Source organism: Myotis brandtii, unplaced genomic scaffold (assembly GCF_000412655.1).
Source record: "Myotis brandtii unplaced genomic scaffold, ASM41265v1 scaffold125, whole genome shotgun sequence".
In the NCBI taxonomy this organism is placed as follows: Eukaryota; Metazoa; Chordata; class Mammalia; order Chiroptera; family Vespertilionidae; genus Myotis; species Myotis brandtii.
The window spans coordinates 9,640,997-9,658,979 of NW_005354385.1; the positions used below are offsets into that span (position 1 = coordinate 9,640,997).

The 17,983-nt window shown below is 39.3% G+C and overlaps 1 protein-coding gene across 4 annotated transcripts in view; it reads left to right on the plus strand.

Annotated features, from left to right (window-relative positions):
- GPD2 (glycerol-3-phosphate dehydrogenase 2 (mitochondrial)) overlaps positions 1-17,983 on the plus strand; it is a 115,248-nt gene that overhangs the window by 10,642 nt on the left and 86,623 nt on the right. For 2 of the 4 annotated variants that reach the window (XM_014534071.1, XM_014534074.1), the window contains one exon: positions 7,230-7,339. In XM_014534071.1, coding sequence (XP_014389557.1) covers positions 7,238-7,339 — 102 coding nt within the window. In that variant the 5' untranslated portion in view covers positions 7,230-7,237. Of the gene's footprint in view, positions 1-1,372; positions 1,394-7,229; positions 7,340-13,806; positions 13,828-17,983 lie in introns of those variants that run through there. The other 2 variants (XM_014534072.1, XM_014534073.1) reach the window with 2 other exon arrangements.

A 17,983-nucleotide genomic window follows, 5' to 3' on the forward strand; every position in this document is an offset into this window, starting at 1 on the left:
TTTTTTATTCTGGGATTTATTTACCTTCTATGGCTGTCACTGGAGCTGAGAGCCGGCTTTAGCTCTGAGGCTCGGCTCCAGCTCTGAGACCTCGGCTGCTGAAAGCAGGTATCTGGGTTTGTTTGGCTTCTATAATTGAAACACTGTTGCAACTCCAGCTGGCCGGCTGGCTGAAAGCATGGGGTTTGTTTAGCTTCTATAATTGCAACATAGTTGCTTAGAGTGCAAGCTCAGAGCCCAGCAGTGGCAGGCGGGGAACCTTGGCTTCCTCCATCACTGGAGCAAGAAGCCTCCTGTTCGCTTCAGCTGCCTGGCTGCCGGCTGCCATCTTGGTTGACAGTTAATTTGCATATCGCCCTGATTAGCCAATGGGAAGCGTGTCGGAGGTACGATTAATTACCATGTTTCTCTTTTATTAGATAGGATGAGCCTGCTGGGTGGGAAGGTACTTTAGAGCTCTCTCCCTTTTGTTCCATTTTGCTGGGGACTTGCTGCAAGTTCCTTGGTTGCATAGGACTGCCTCTGTTGAGGTCCCGCACCCTTATTTTGTAAGATTCCTATGACCATCTCCTGTAAGACACTGATTTTGTATACAGGTGGACCTTGAGGCTTGGCCCTTTCAGTTGTACCTTCTGTGGGTTAGATAGAGTGTTATGACTCAAAGTAGATGAGGGGGCGTTTTTCCTGCACAGCTATAAAGTAAGTGCCTGCACAATTGAAGTATAAAGAGCTTCCTGCTACTTTGAAACTGCACATGCTATGTAAAGGGCTTCATACTTGTAAATTACATCCTGGTGTTTTCATTTTATGTTTTATTTTAGTTATTTTTAAAAATATTGTTTATTGATTTCAGAGAGGAAGGGAGAGTGAGAGAGAGATAGAAACATCAATGATGTGAGAGGATCATTGATAGGTTGCCTCCTGTATGCCCCCCCACTGGGGATCGAGCCCACAACCCAGGCGTGTGCCTTAAACAGGATTTGAACCATGATCTCCTGGTTCATAGCTCAACACTCAACCACTGAGCGGCTCATTTTATATTTTAAATTCCTCACTCACCTGGATTTCTCAATGAATGTGATCAGAGTGGCATGGAATCCTTTATATCTTGCTAGAGAACACAGGTCCCAAGGACTGCAAGGCTTATGATTGAAATGACTCTTCTGAAAATGGTCTTTGAGCTAAACCTCCTTCCCGTGCCCCCCTCTTCTCCCCAAACCCACACTGACTACTCTTGTAAAAGATGAGAAGAAATATGCTTACATCTATGCTGGCAAAAGACTCAAAACCCTGAGAAGTCCCAGTTTCTCTTAAGTTAATGAGAGCATGAAGATTGGAAAGGAAATTGCTATTTCTACACCAGAGGCCCAAGGATAGGAGAATTTTTGTAAAGGTGAAGGCCCTGGGTGGATATCCAAGGAAGAGTGATAAATCCATATGGATGGATTTTCATTTATGCTAAATTAAGAGAGAAGCTAGGGCTGTAAGATAGGGAGAGGAGTTTGTGAACGCTATTTCAAGAATTCAGGGGCTAGGAATTGTGCTCTTGTTCTGGAATAAATTTGCTGGTGGGTGGTTGCTGAAGGGACCCTCAGCTGTTTTTTAGTGGGTGGTTATTTCTTGTTTTTAAGTTTAAAATGTGTGGTTTAATCATTCAAATATATGATTTAACTAGGAGAGTAGCCTTCTGTCTGAATAGGAGGCAGAAAGGGTGAGCATTCAAGGAGTATTTGAAATAGGATCTGAGTAGTTATTCTTGTTGGTGTCACTATTTTTTTTTAAAAAATATATTTTTATTGATTTCAGAGAGGAAGGGAGGCAGGGGGAGAGATAGAAACATCAATGATGAGAATCATTGATCAGCTGCCTCCTGCATGCCCCACACTGGGGATGGAGCCCACAACTCCAGCATGTGCCCTGACTGGGGATCAAACCACGACCTCCTGGTTCATAGATCGATGCTGAACCACTGAGCCACCTTGGCAGGGTGGAGTCACTGTATTTTTAATGGGACTCCTAAAGGACAGCTAAGAATTAGGTTGAGCCAGGTAAATTGCAGGTTTTTATAAAAACATGGGTTAACAGACTTTGAGGAGCGGCAAACCCAGTTTTTGTTTGCCCAAGTACATGAATTGTGTAGTTATATCTGTAGTTCTGGCAGAAGATTCCTCAAACCATAGCTTTACCTCTGACTACTCTTGTGAGTTTGAGACCCACCTGTCCATTTTTTTTTTTTTTTTACTGTTTTCTCTAAGTTGGTGTTCTATCAAGATCTCAAATTTATTTCATTCCAAACTAAGCTCTTCTCCCTTAAACCTACTTCTCTTTCTAAAGCGTAATAGTGTAATGTTGAGGGCAGCCCCCCGTTACCAGGGTAAAACCCCTTGTGGTGTTAAGTCTCTTCCTGCTTCCTTTGTAATCAGTTGTCAGGTCCTGCCCTGGTTTCTAATTTGGTGCTGTCATTAGATTTCGGCAAAGCATCAATCTCTGCATTTTGAACTTTTGAATTAGTCTTAAGCCAGGCTCTCATTCTCTCACATGGGAACTATTTCATTGCCTGCTATTGGTCCCTCTGTGTTATAAGCTCACTCTTTGTTTCCTTCTAAGAATTTTATGGTTTCAAGTCTTATGTTTAAGTCTTTTCTGTTGTTGTTGTGTAAAGGGAACTTTTTTGCTGTTGTTTAAAGGGAACTCGCATTTTTATTTATTTTTAATTTTTATTTTTTTGTTAATCCTCACTCGAGGATATTTTCCATTGATTTTAGAGTGGAAGGGAGAGGGAAAGACAGAGAAATATTGATGTGAGAGAAACACATCGATTGGTTGCCTCCTGCATGAGCCCCCACCAGGGTCCGGGCTGGGGAGGAGCCTGCAACCTATTTATGTGCCCTTGACTGGAATCGAACCCGGGACCCTTCCATACGCAGGCTGATGTTCTGTGTACTGAGCCAAACCGGTTAGGGCTGTTTTTAAGTCTTTAATCTATATTGAGTTGATTTTTGTGTGTGATGCAAGATAGAGATCCAGTTTCAATCTTTTGCATGTGGTTGTCCAGTTTTTCTACCACAATTTACTGAAGAGAGTATCTTTTTCCTAATGGAATATTCTTTTTTTTTTTTTTTTCAAAATATATTTTATTGATTTTTTACAGAGAGGAAGGGAGAGAGATAGAGAGCTAGAAACATCGATGTGAGAGAAACATCGATCAGCTGCCTCCTGCACATCTCCCACTGGGGATGTGCCCACAACCCAGGTACATGCCCTTGACCGGAATCGAACCCGGGACCCTTGAGTCCGCAGGCCGACGCTCTATCCACTGAGCCAAACCGGTTTCGGCCTAATGGAATATTCTTGACTCCTGTGTCAAAAATTAATTGACAGTATATTTGTGCATTTATTTTTTGAGCTCTTTATTTTGTTTCATTGATCTCTGGTTTTATGCCAATGCCATACTGTTTTGATTACTATAGCTATGTAATATAGTTTGAAATCAGGAATTGTGTTATCTTCAGCTTTGTTCTTTCTCAAGATTGATTTGGCTATTGAGGGTCTTTTGTCTATCAGAGTATTAACAGCACTCAATATATAGCACAATTAGTTATAAGACAGAGTTACAAGACAGACTTTGATATTTAATCCTCCAAATTGATTGTGATCCTCTTCAGGGTAGTTGATACACCCATATGTATATTTAAATGAGTATCTTTTATTTAGGGTTTTGTTTAGGTGGGCTGGTGTTCTCCTTGCATGAGTTAGAGGGCTGGCACTGGTCTGTGCAAATGCAGGAGTCACTCCTGAGTCAGTGTATTTGTGATTTAATTCATGGGCTATTAAATATGGACATCAGGCTATGCTGACTAAGCTAATTTTTTGTTGTTGTTAATCCTCACCCAAGGGTATATTTTTTTTTCCATTGATTTTTAGAGAGTGGAAGGGAGGGGTAGAGACAGAGAGAAACATTGGTGTGAGAGACATATCAATTGGTTGCCTCCCGCATGCTCCCGAACCAGGGCAGTAATCGAACCTGCAACCGAGGTACGTGCCCTTGACCAGAATCGAATCCGAGACCCTTTAGTCCTCAGGTCGACGGGCATTCTAACCACTGAGCACTCGGCGAGGGCCTAAGCTAATTTTTTTGGATGATTTTTCTACCTTCGATTTTCTCACAGTTTTAGTTGCAAAATGTAAAAATTTATTGATATTCTTGTTCCCCTTTGCTAAGTTACTGGTTGCAGCTTTTACTTAGAAGGAAACATCTTTTCTTTTTATAATAAGTGTGCAAACTTTTCTCCTTATAATGGAATGTAAATTGGTATAAGTACTCCAGAGCATGTGGTTTATACTTATCTGGTTTTACATTTCTTTCAGCATTGAAATAAAGTTCTTACATTATCTGGCAGAAGGTTACCTGTAGATATTTTATCAGAGGGCTCTTCACTGCCTTAGTCAAGGGACTGTACACTTTGAGGGAGTTTTGACAATAGGACTTTCCTTTGGGAGTAACAGAAAAACCTGGGGTGTCTCTTTGAGAACAAAGGCAGGGCAGAACCACCCATGCTTAAGAACATAGACTAAGTTGTGGTTTTGTCACTTACTAGGGAGTGGCCTTGGGCAAGTCCCCTATTGCCTCTTTTATGAAATTAGGTTGTTGTAAGGTTGATGTGAGCTGATATATATAAAGAATTAAAAGCATAGTACTTACTAGATTAGCAGATAATAAATGGTAAATATTAATCATCATCATTGTCTCGTCATCATCATCATCATCATCATCATCATCTTAGGGTAGCCAGGTCAAATTGACTGATTCTGTGCTGTGTGTGTGTGTACGTGCGTGTGTACTTTTGTTTTTGAATTACCTGTAAGAGTGATTTACTCATTAAAACTAGCTAGATGATCTTATGGATGAATTTGATCACAATAGAAATAATGATTCCCTAAGTAGACATTATCTTATGAAATTACTGAAAAAAGAAATTATTGATTATAGTCAATATTATTACTAACTTTGCAAAATAATGTATTAATGCAGTTTTTTTTTTTGTTTTGTTAGTATTGGTGGCTCATTGAAAAATCCCATGAAAATATGCCCCTTAGCAAGGTTTGGCTTCAGACAAATGAAATTTAAGCCGCATAAGGAGGTGAACAAGGAATACAGGAACCTAGACAACTGGAAAAATTGTCTCCAAAATTAACTGGCTGAGTGGTCACCTTTGCTGAAGTATTTTCATTGACTGTATTATATGACATCCCTCAGTTGGCTGTGTTGATGTGTGGTCTCCTTTCTGAGGTCATAAATGACATTATCAACAAGACAGAAGCAATGAAACTGAGCTAAAGTCAATCAGCTATAAAACACATCCAAGGAACCACCAGGCTGCTGTTGGTATGGGGAGGGCAGATACATACATTGTTTAGGTAAATAAAACTAGGTCTCTATTGTCTGTCCCTGCCTGTCAGGGGGACCCAGTTAGCCTGGATATCGTACGTTATCTTGTCTGGGCTGCTAGGGTTTCTGTTGTGCGATCGGCACCCATGTGAGCATTTACAGCAGTAGTAGGAACGGTGCTGGTGAGCTGTAACAAATGGATGCTTTCCAAATTGGCTAAATTGTGGTTTCTACATCAGAGAAACCTGGGACATTAGGTTTTGTTTCTGGTTGACTGAATGATGAAGGGAGGCGCCTAGCCAGCATATACCAACTGTTGTGCACAACTTGGGAGAGAGGGGATGGTTGATGGAGAGAAGGGACAGTCAACTCAAGAAGATGCCTCCAGCAGCAGAGAATGTATGTATGCCTGAAATAGTTTTTTTTGGTGAGAATCTTAATAATAAAGACGAATCTTAGACTTTAGGAGTTTGTCAGAAGGAATGAGATCAGAGTAAAAATAAAGTTTTAAGAAATGCCAACTTTTATTTTAGTAGATAACTTATAGTATTCCAAAATACATTTTCTGTGGAATCATAGTTACCAACTGCACTGTGGTTCTTTGCTTTAGGACCCAAACATTTTAGCTGCCATAATTTACATTGAGATGATTTGTATTCTTTATTATCCTCGGTTAAAACTGACTTTATATCAGCTACTTTCTTGAGGCAAGAAATATCTGTAGAGTATAAGGTGTGTCCGCCCATTCAGAAAAATAGGGTAGTGACTTCCCTGAAAGATGTGGGTGTGCCAGCTCCTTTTGTGAATAAGTCGCAGGCAGGTACTATGGACTGTAGGTTTGAATTCTTCTTAGGTGATCACACAGTATTATCTTTTTTTGTTTAACAGAATAAAAACTGGCAAGAGGTTTTTTTTTCCCCCCAGTGGAATTTTTATTTTTATGCTTTTTAGTTATTTTATTTTTTTGCTTTCTGAAAAGTAAAGAATATTTATCTTTAAAAAAACTTTAAAAAAATACCATGAGTCTAATAGCAGAAATATTTTTACAAAAGGTGAGAAGAAAGACAGTCAAAAGCTAACACGATGTCAGACTTTAGAAATACAGTGGGCACAAAGGAGTACTTGGTCTGGAGGGTTTTCCCTTGAAAGAGGGGTGTCAGGCAAACTCGGCTAGAGGTAACTTTTTAAAGTTTCCTTAGTGGAAGGAGCTACAGCAGTGTTCAAACTGTCACTTTGTGAAAGGATCAAGGCATGGTTTCCTGGGCCTTTTTGTCTGTAAAGTGTAGACTCTTTTAGGGATAGAAATGTAAGTGTGTGGGCTTTGGGCTCTACTGAGAACTTCATTAGGAAGGGGAAAACTCAGGGAGTTGTGCCACAATGGAATTAAACACGACAAAGAACCCAAAGCAGGCATGGAGTTCATTGTCATGTTGAGTGACAGAAGACTTCTAGTTCTCCTAGCCGAGGGGATTAGCGGTGGAACAAATCTGGGAGGACAGTGTGCAGTTTTGTCAGATGCACAATGACATTTCTTTTCACAGCTCTCTTGACTTTATACTGTTTAAATATCTTCGGTTGTCCCTTAATTTGCTTTTCTTTCTTTAATTCCTGTTGGAAGGGAGCTTTTGTATAGTCAATTCCCGTGTTTATGTTTTTTTTTTGTTTTGTTTATTGTTTTTGAATGGAAATACTCAAAATGGTATGTTAGTAACTGACTTATTTTATATTTTCTTTTCTAGGTTAACATAGTTTCATAAATACACAGTTCCTTTATTATTTGGACTGTTCATGTAATGAAAATCCTAATTAACTTTTTTGTTTCCTTTTTTTTTTTTTGTAGGCTAAGAAATGGCATTTAAGAAGGCAGTAAAAGGGACAATTCTTGCTGGAGGAGGTGCTCTTGCAACTATTCTAGGCCTCTCTCAGTTTGCCCATTACAGAAGGAAGCAAGTAAGTAACGGCACACGTATTGATTATACCATGAAACTTAAATCTGTGAAAGAATTGTGTGTGGGGTATGTGTATGCTGATGGTTTTGTTTAGACATTACTGTCTCAGTTTGATCTGAAAGACACTAATTTAGAAACTGCCTTAAGGATCCTGGAGAACTGCGTGTATCTGATTTTAAAAAAGTAAATTTCTTTATCAGAAAGTATTATATAACTTAGCCTCTGTTTGTGCTTTGGTTTTAAAAGACTGCTTCATTTCCAAGTGCCAGCGTTTGTTCATTTAGACTTTTCCTTGTTTCATTCTTCCAAATGTCTGGATACCTTCTCTGTTCCTGCCAAAAGTTTGTCTTGTTAGAAGGCAGGCAGCTGAGAAAGGAAATGGAAAAGAAAGAGCCTGTATTAAAGGCCCAAATTTGAATGTTGGTTTTGTTTCTTATTGGTTTAGTTTATGTAGAACTACTTTATATTTGGTAAAATTTTTATGGGGGAAAGACATGAAAATGTGATTGGTATTGTTAACGTAAAAAAACCATTGAAACCTGTAAAGAATTTTTGTGAGTTTATTTGAGCCAAACTGTCGACATATGCCTGGAAGCAGAACCTCAACGAATTGAGATAATGCTCGGGAGAATGGTGGGGTTACATCTGCATTTATACATTGCAATCAAATAAGGAACATAGGTGGGTTACATGAAATTCATTGGTGATAGATTAAGGAGGAGGGATAAGCAAAGCAGGGAAACCCCTGGGATTGGATAAAAAGTAAAATGATGGACACATACTTAGGTGGGTGCAGGAACAATTAACATGATGATGAAGGAATTTGTGGTATCTGTCCTGGGGCCCAGCACATTTGGTTGTGCCCCAGGGGCTCCAGATAAAGGGAAGTCACAAGTTACCCAGACATTTCAAGGGTATGTTATCATAGATGCAAAAAGACAGATAGGCTCAGTTAAGGTAAAGGTTGACCTTGTCAGTGAAGATACTGGCCTAGGACGTAACTGCCCACCATAACTGCTTTTAGTTAAAGTTTAATTTCAGACCATCCTTTGTGGTTACTTTAGGTCTGAGTTTGCAAGACTGCCATGCAGGCCTCCCCTGAGCTTGTCAGGTCAGCATGTGGCCCCTTTTGTCCACAGTATGAAGTTTCCAAATAATTTAAAGTGTCCAGTTGATTTTTATTTTATTTTTTCCCCTTTGGAGAAAAAAGGCACCACAACTATGCCTTCCTATAGTTTACATTAATGCTAAGAAATAATTTTGGTGAATGGTTTTTGTTTTTTTTTCTGGGTTGAAATGCTGGTAGCCACCTCAGTAGTCAGTATAAGTCCCCCAGGACCTAAGGATACTTTGTGATACCAGCTGGGTGGTGCGTTCTCTTTCTTTTGTTTTTGGGTGGTGCATTCTCTAAGCAAAGATGGAGATGCAGGAATGTGGGAAGCTATTTGTGGCTGGGTTACCAATGAACTACTCGTTTTTTACACTTTTGTGATGACCTTTAAGCCCTGGTTGTCTTACATTTCCTTGTTTTGGTTGCTTTAGGCTATCAGGCAGAGGAGCCAGCCTCAGGCTTGGAGTCCTATGTCCTGAATGGGAAATAGCACTTTAAAAGCACATATTAAGAAAAATCAATTTGCTGGCTTATAGTTTTTAAAAATATATATATTTTTATTGATTTCTGAGAGGAAGGGAGAGGGAGAGATGGAAACATCAATGATGAGAGAGAATCATTGATCGGCTGCCTCCCGCACACCCCCTACTGGGGATCAAGCCTGCATCCTGGCCACATGCCCTGGGATGGAATCATGATTTCCTGCTTCCGAGGTCAACACTCAACCACTGAGCCACAGCTAGTTATTTTTAAGGCTTATTTTTAGTGCTTCCTCCTAAAGATGGACCATGTTCAACAGATTAGTCTTTTTCATTCTTAACTTTGAGCACGTTACCTTAAGGTTCCCCCAGGAGTACATGTTACAGGTATTATTAATTGCCTAACTTGTTACTGAAACTTAACTTTACCCATTGATCATTTTTGATGCACACCACTTTCTTTTAAAATGTTGTCTTGGTTCCTTAAAAGTGAATGTGAAAAGACACAAAAAAATTACATGTGATAGTTTTCCTTTTATTCTTTCCCTTATAAATATGAGCTAATGTAACCGACTTGGTACCTGAACCCTTACAGAACTATTCAGTCACCAAATGTGCTTTAACCATTGATCAGCTCTGAGAATCAACCTGTTTGTATTTAGAATACAATCCCTGTCTGCATTTTAGGAGGGAAGTTTTGTGCTGGGAGTATCAAATGAGCACAAGCTAGGAGCTAGGAGCCAGGAGAGAGAGAGAGCACTGGAGGTACAGAGCAGGCTGTGGAGGCTATTTCAGAAGTGCAGTTTTGTTTGAGACTTGGGCTTTAATGGATTTGATTACTTCTGCCATCCTTAACCAGTGCTATCTGTAATGATACTGGAAAATGCCAGTGTCAAAGGTAACGACATTTAATATGATGAGTTGTTGCTAAATTTGTACATGGTTTATTACTTAAGCACAGTAAGCATGTTCTACCTCAGAGCTTATAACTTAACTTTGTACCGGGGTAATATGTTGTTGTTGTTGTTTTTTAATGTTTGATTTCTTTTTAATTTCAAAGGATAGAACAAACAGTTGGTACTGTCTTCAGTTAGAAGTGAATTTTAATCATTAAAATAAAAGGCAAACAAGGGTCTGTTGATTTCTGGGACATTTGATCATTTTCTCCTTCCTACATTAGACATCCTGACCACCTAATAGCCAAAATGAAACAGATATCAGCAGTTCAAGTCATTTATAACTTTAAGCTGACAAGTGTTTTTGAGAAAAATCACCATAGGCATATTCAGTCAATGAGTTGCATATGATATGCATCCAAGTGTGTGCATTCTTTTGTGGTGATTCCTGTCCCTTTAAGCCACTGCCATGAGCGTATTTTGGGTAGCAGGTTGAGATCTAGCCATAGGGATTGCAAAAAAAGGGAGAGAGAATGATGGGGAGGGAGCAAGGGGGAAAAGGAGACCAACTCATTTGAGCCATTGACGTAAAATGACCACAGGCCTCAGCTGTCCTTTCTCAGAAAATATCTGCCAATCAGAACCATTCTGGGCAGGAACATTTTCCTGACTTTAATAGTCAATAAAAACCTGCCCCTTGATATCATATATGTATATATTTTCAGTTTTCTAAGATGATTCCAACTGACAAAAAATTCTCCTCCTTTAAGAATAAGTTGGTGTTGAAAGCCCAAGATGCTGATGCCTGAGAAAGCTGTCTCTTGACTTTAAGTTCAGGCACATTTTGCTGGCATTTCTGTACCCACATTTTTGTCTCCCTTACCCCCTAGCTTGTGGTCATTTGATATTCCCAGTACAAAGCTTCCTTCCTAAAATGCAGACGGGGGTTGTATTCAAAATTCAAATGGGAGATTCTAAAAGCTGACCAATGGTTAAAGCACACTTGGTGATGGCATCCTTTCGTAAGTGTTCAGGTGCCAAGTCGGTTAAATTAGCTTATATTTGCAAGGGAAAGCATTTTTAGAAGGGAAACTATCACATATACTAATTTTCTTTGATTAATTGAACAGAAAACACAATGCAATTGATTAAGAGGTGGTTCACTTACCTTGTACCCAGTTGCTTGAATAGGTGAGGAAAGAGAGACATTTGTGCAGATAGATGCTGGCAATCCTGGGGGCAGGTTGGGGGTTAGAGGTGATAACAATGATATTTTGGTCTTACTTTACTTTGTAGTATGGCTTTCCTTCTTACAAGCACATTGATTCCATTTCTATTATGTTTTTCAATGGTGAATAGTATATACTGTGGACTCAGGTGAGGCCTAGAGATGGTTTTTTCTTTTTTTTTTCTTTTGAGATAAATGAAGTCAGATTTCGAAGGGGTGGAGATCACAACGTAAGGAGAGAGCTATTATTATCATTATTATATTTTCTTTAGGAACTAGGCAAACTGAATCTTCAATTCCGGTGAGGAAGCTGATAGAGGAAAGGAGATGAATGGTGGCTGACTTTTGACTGTGACCACCTGCAGGGGAGGAGGTTTGTGGCCACACTGCATCCCCATTCCTGGCCCCCCTCCATTACGCATGCAGTGGTTGAGTGATCTTGAAGAGGCTTTCTGTTCATTTCCCCGCTTCTTTCATTTCCTCACCCATAAGTAGGTGACTAAGTTTCCACAAAAACTTCTTGGTTTTTCCTCTCCCCAGACCAGCCATATGTCAAGGGACAGGAGGCTGAGTAGTAGGGTATACACATCCCAGCTCTATCTTAAGTCCCACCGGGGATGCAGCAAGCAAACTGCTTCTGCAGTGGTGTGCAGATTTTCAGGAGCAAGGCATTTGTCACTTCCTATTTAGTATACGTCTGTTTAATAATAAACTGTTAATGGGAAGGGACTTAGAAGACATCCAATCTTCCTCTCAGTACAGAACGTTCTGTTGGTGATTCTTTAATATCCAGTGAAAGAAAAGAGTTACTTCATACTTCATGGGAGAACTTTTTTTTTCTTTCTTCTTCTAATTCCAAGATGATAGGAGAATGGAGCTGATGAATAGGAGGGTTTATATTAGGAGTGAGGGCCTTGGGTATTTTTAAGCCACTGAACTACCTTAGTGGCAGAAGGGCAGAGTGGAGAGTGTAAAAGTCAGGGCTGCCTGAGGGTTCGCAGGGGGGTGGGAAGAATGGAGTTAGCCGGGAAGAGATTGGAGGCAAAGATAGGGTGGGAGTGCAAAGATTTAATGAGGTGCCTCCTAGGCTTTTGACTTTTCATAATAGACCAAGGCACTTTTCGAAAAACTTTTTTAAAAAGCTGAACATTTATTTCATACCTTCTAGGTCCTAACTGGAAACATTGGTGTGATAGTGTGGGTTTCTTTTCAACCCCAGTGGTATGGCTGATGTAACCAAGACCTATTTAGGTCTGAGGGTGGGCCCTCTCATGTAACATGTCCTGGGCTTGTTCCTTCCGTTACCCACTCTGGAGGTGTGGTGGGCTTTGTGAACCAACGCCGAGGTGGAACCTGAGAACCACTAAGAGCTTTCTCAAAGCCCGGATGTGAAAGTCTTTTCTTTTTTGCACCAGACATAGGCCAGGGAGTGGGCTTAAAAGTATGGAAATTAAGGTCTTTTATCCGTGTAAGGAGAGGTATTAAGATCAAGGAATTGAGAGATTCCAATGATTGATGTGTTATTCCTGAGCAACATAACAGAGGACAAGAGCATGATCTTTGATGCAGTTTTTGCAGGCTGCCTGTATCTAACACTGCTTCTTAAAAACTAAGTGACTATGGGAAAAAATTATTAAATTCTCTCAGCCTCATCCCCCCCACCCCCTTCCCCCTGTAAAATGAGAGAGGAATGGTACAGTAAGTCTTTGCTAGGTTCTGTGACTTTTAGTGAAATGATGTATAAGAAAACCAATGTTACCATAGGCTAATTGATATAAATAAGAGTTAAATTCCTATGAATGGACCTTGAGAGTTTCAGGCTAAGTGAAATAAGTCATATGGAAAAGGACAAGAATCATATATGGGATATAAAACAGAAAGCAACAAATGAACAAAACAAACAAACTCATAGATATATAGACAACAGCATGAAGGTTACGAGAGGGAACGAGGGGTAGGGGGAGGTGGAAGAGGGAAAGGGGGTCAAATATATAGTGATGAAAGGAGCTAGACTTTGGGAGGTGAGCACACAATGCAATATACAATCATGTATTATAGAATCATACACTTGAAACATGTTATTAATCAATGTCACACCAATAAATTTAATTAAAAAAAAATATTTTATTGATTTTTTTACAGAGAGGAAGGGATAGGGATAGAGAGTTAGAAACATCGATGAGAGCGAAACATCGATCAGCTGCCTCCTGCACACCCCCTACTGGGGATGTGCCCACAACCAAGGTACATGCCCTTGACAGGAATCGAACCTGGGACCCTTGAGTCCGCAGGCCAATGCTCTATCCACTGAGTCAAGCCGGTCAGGGCAATAAATTTATTTTTTTAACAAAAGAATTAATTTCCTATGGCATCTCATCAACGTGATAACAAAATTGTGTTATTTGGGGACTGCTGTACTTCCCTCATAGGATTGTGGAAGAGCAGTAAAGCCTGGGAGAGTTTCTGGAACATAGTAAGCTTTCAAAAACCATTAGATACGATTAGATTCCCAGGGGACATGAATATGAAGTGTGCTTGTAGTTGGCAAGAAAGTCATTCTTGTCACTGTGGATTCTTGCATTCAGGGACACCTTTTTAAGACTTTGACGTTAGTAGCAATCTGTATGTCTTTCATCTGAGGTGGTTGGAGAATGGCGAGGAAACAGTTATACAAACACCCTCTTGTTTTTTCTTCTTCTTGCTTTCTGATCTGAAGATAAGCCAGTAACAAGGTGGACAATCCCAATTATTGACTTAAACTCTTTTCCGAAAGTTGTAAGTAATAAATTTCATAAAGTTTCCACTCTCTCTTTTTTTTTTAAACTTTGTAGGCTTATATGAGTTATGGAAGATTTGATTTCTTTGTTTCATCAATGTTTCTCTCTCTATTTTCCTCTCCCTTTCTTTCTCTTTAAAAATCAATGAAAAATTAAAAAAAAAACTCTTGGCATTTTTTTGGTAAATCAGAATTTTCATATATCATTTTAGCTTGAAGTACAATGCAATTCAACTTATTCTTTCCTAAAATCAATGATATAGTAATAGTTGTTAATGACAGGATCTTTCTGCTTTGCAAAACAGTCTCACTTTGTAAGAGACAGCAATTCACATACTTTTAGTGGCTTCCTAAATACTGTAGTTCCTTTTGCTTTGTGTATTACTTAAGGGAACCTGGAAAAAGTCATAGTGACAATGTGTTAGGTGGGTTGAAATATAGGCAAGCTTATGCTACCTTTGTTGTTAATATCATCAGAACCTATGAGGAAAAAAAATTTATGCTAACGAGAGGCAAAGTGATACATGAATTATTAAAATCTATGGGAATTTTGAGGACATTGTTTTAATTTTAGTCTTTCCCCCTCAATACATTATTTGTAAGGGAGTCTAATAAACCAGGGCCTTTTGACTGGTAGTGCCAATGCCTCAAATTTCAAAAGGTTGACAAACAACAAAGAATAGAATGATCATATCTAATCAAAGAAAGACATACTTTGCAGTTTATTTTAATGGATAGTTAGATGAAAAGATGTGGAGCTTCCTGAATGTGTCTTTTATACAAGTGCGGCTGGGTTTTGGTGAACTTGTTATTATGCACAGGCTATGAAAGTTTTTAGAACTCTAGTTTCTTCATAAGGTGAGGATAATGCCATTTACTCCCAGGCTCTTTCCCCTGCCAAGCAGTAAGTCAGTCAGTATATAGAAGCCAGTGATCACAGTACCTGACACATAGCAGGTCTTTTGTACCTATTGTACTTATTTCCCTTTCTGTGATAGAGGATATGGATATTTGGAACAGACCTAGCCTTGTTAGGCATAATAAAAAAGCTATGACACCAGATTTCTTTAAATAGCTGAGCACTTGGTTGATATTATATTGCTTATATTAACTGCTGGACAGAGAAACTGGTAGACGTCAGAGAAACTTGAAGTCCAGATGACTAATGATAGAAGAGAAGCCAAAATCCTGAGCACACCAAATGCTGGTGAGGATGTGGAGCAATAGGAAGTCTCGTTTATTGCTGGTGAGGATGTAAAATGTTTGGTGGTTTCTTACAAAACTACAAATACATTCTTACCACATGATTCAGCAATATCACATTCATTGCTATTTACTCAAAGGAGCTGAAAATTTATGTCCACACAAAAACCTGCACATGGATGTTTACAGCAGCTTTATTTACAATTGCCAAAACTTGGAAGCAACCAAGAGGTCCTTCACTAGGTGAATGGAAAAATAAACTGTGGTACATCCAGCCAGTGGAATATTATTCAGTGCTAGAAAGAAATGTTATCAAGCCATGAAAAGACACGGAGGAACTCGAAATGCGTATTACTACCTGAAAAACGTCACTGTGAAGAAGCTACATACTATATGGTTATAACTATATGATGTCTGGAAAAGGCAAAACTCTGGAGACTGGAATAAAACCCACAAAACCAGTGGTTGCCAGGGGTGTGTGGCGACAGATGACCAAGCAGAGCACAGAGGAGTTTTAGGGCAGGGAAACTGCTCTGTGTGATATCATAATGATGAATATGTGTTATTACATATTTGTCCAAACCCACAGAATGTACACCACCAAGAGTGAACCCTTAAGGAAACTATGGACTTTGGGTGATTATGATGTGTCAGTGTAGGTTCATCCTTGGTAAAAAATGTGCCATTCTGCTATGCATATGTGGGGGTAAGAGTTATATGGGAAATCCTTTGATTTTTCCTCTCAATTTTATTGTAAACCTAAAACTGCTCTAAAAAAAAAATAAAGCCTTTAAAAATATACTTAAAATCTTAAACATGTCTCTGGAACATGTCAATTAAGAAAATAAAAATCATAAAAATTCACTTCATTACTTTTCAGTAGTATCTTGATTGAATATAACTATAACTATATATATATATATATTTAACACATTTAATATCTTTTTAAAAAAATCCTCACCCAAGGATATTTTTCAATTGATTTTTAGGGAGAGTGGAAGAGAGAAGGAAAGACTGATAGAATCATTGATGTGAGAGAAACACATCGATTGGTTGCCTCCCACAGGGGCTGGGGCTGCAACCAAGGTTCGTGCCCTTATCTGGAATCGAACCCGGGGCCCTTTGGTCTGCAGGCCAATGCTCTATCCACTGAGCCAGACTGGCTAGGGCAACACATTTAATAACTTTAAGAATTTAACCTCAGTTGTAAATATTTTCTGGTTCCTAAGCTAAAGCATATCTGTGGGTTTGAGATGAGTATAACTTTTCTTGAGCACTGATGTAGCTGAAATTACGTGACACATTTGCTTACCAGATTGCTTTTAACTTCGTGAGTCAATTCAGGCTAGCAGACTTGTTTGTTCTCTCTGAGTAAATAATCTTCCATCTCTAGAGGCATTTTTCATAGTTTCATAAACAGCCTTTCTCTGAAAAAAACAAAAAAAACAAAACAACACACAAAACTTACAAAGTACTATAATAGCAGCTGTTCTTAAACGGTCTTCATTTTTGTTGATTTTAATACAGTATTTGAGTGGAAACTACATTGTTAGATACCATGTGAGGAATGTATGTTTAGGAGAAGAAAGGACTGGAGATTGAATGATAGGGGTCTCGGTGCTCCTTGCCTGCTTACAGTGCTGTCAGCATCACTTCTGTGAAATATGAAGGAAGAAACATCTCTGCACCATGGTTCGGAGGGGCTTGCATGTAATGACCTATCTGTCCTTTTGGAGCTTCTCTATGGATTTATTTTCCTGTAAACGATGGGGCCCCATCTGTCCCAGGAAGATTCTGACCGTGTAGAGACTACATACAAAGTAGGCAAGTTGTGCATCTTGGGTTTGAATGCTACACATATCTCATGTTTGGTGTATTTAGTGGAGTAAGCTATTTGGTGTAATAAACCATGCCCAAATCTCATTACAGTGAAGGTTTATTTCTCGCCACATTACAGTCCAGGGTGGATAGGTTGGGGGCTTGTTTCTTGAAATTATACAGGAACCTCTGTCCCTTTATTCTAGTGGCTGTTACACATTATATGGCTTTTTTTTTTTAAATACTTTTATTGATTTCAGAGAGGAAGGAAGAGGGAGAGACAGATAGAAACATTAATGATTATAGAGAATCATTAATCGGCTGCCTCCTGCATGCCCCCTAAGGGGATTGAGCCCTTGACTGGAATCAAACCCAGGACCCTTCAGTCCCTTGGCTCTATCCACTGAGCCAAACCGGAGCCATTATAGGGCTTTTTGGCCTACTGGATCATTTTTAGCCAGTCGTAAGGGAAGGTGGAAAATGTGATCCAGTAGTGTTCTCTGGAAGAAGAGAAAAGGTTTGGTTACACACCCATCCCGCCATTACATCTGTGTCCTGACTAGTTTTTGATGTTATTGACTAATGAGCTATATTTCTTTTGATCAGAATTTTACTGTAAGTTTATGCCAAAGATTCTATCATTCATTTACTTCACTTGCTTAGAGAACCCTGTGCATAGATTCCTGGAAGGACTGTTTTTTTCTCCTAGAAACGCAACTAAATATATTGAGGCTGTGTCTGATATCTAAAGCTTGATGAAGATTCTGAATGCACTGTATTTTCGATAAGGCCAGTTGAAACTATTCTTAACTACTCTATATGGTTCACTGTTTCTTCAGAGGCATGTTTCATCAAAGCACTAAAATTATGCAGACAGAGTTGGAAATGTTCTTTGAAGAGCATCCTATCATCTTCCTTATAATTTTGGTTTTTATTTAACACTTAGCTCCCAAAGTGGGGCCATGGCAATATCTTTGAGTTCTAACTCACGCCAGGCTTTCGAGGAGTTTGTGATGCTATTTTGCTGCTGGCATACAAAATCAGCGAGGTTAACTGTACTGCTATAGGTCACACAGTGAGTCAACGGCTGAGCTATGATTAGCGTTGACAGCTGGTGAGCTTCTAGGCTGTCGC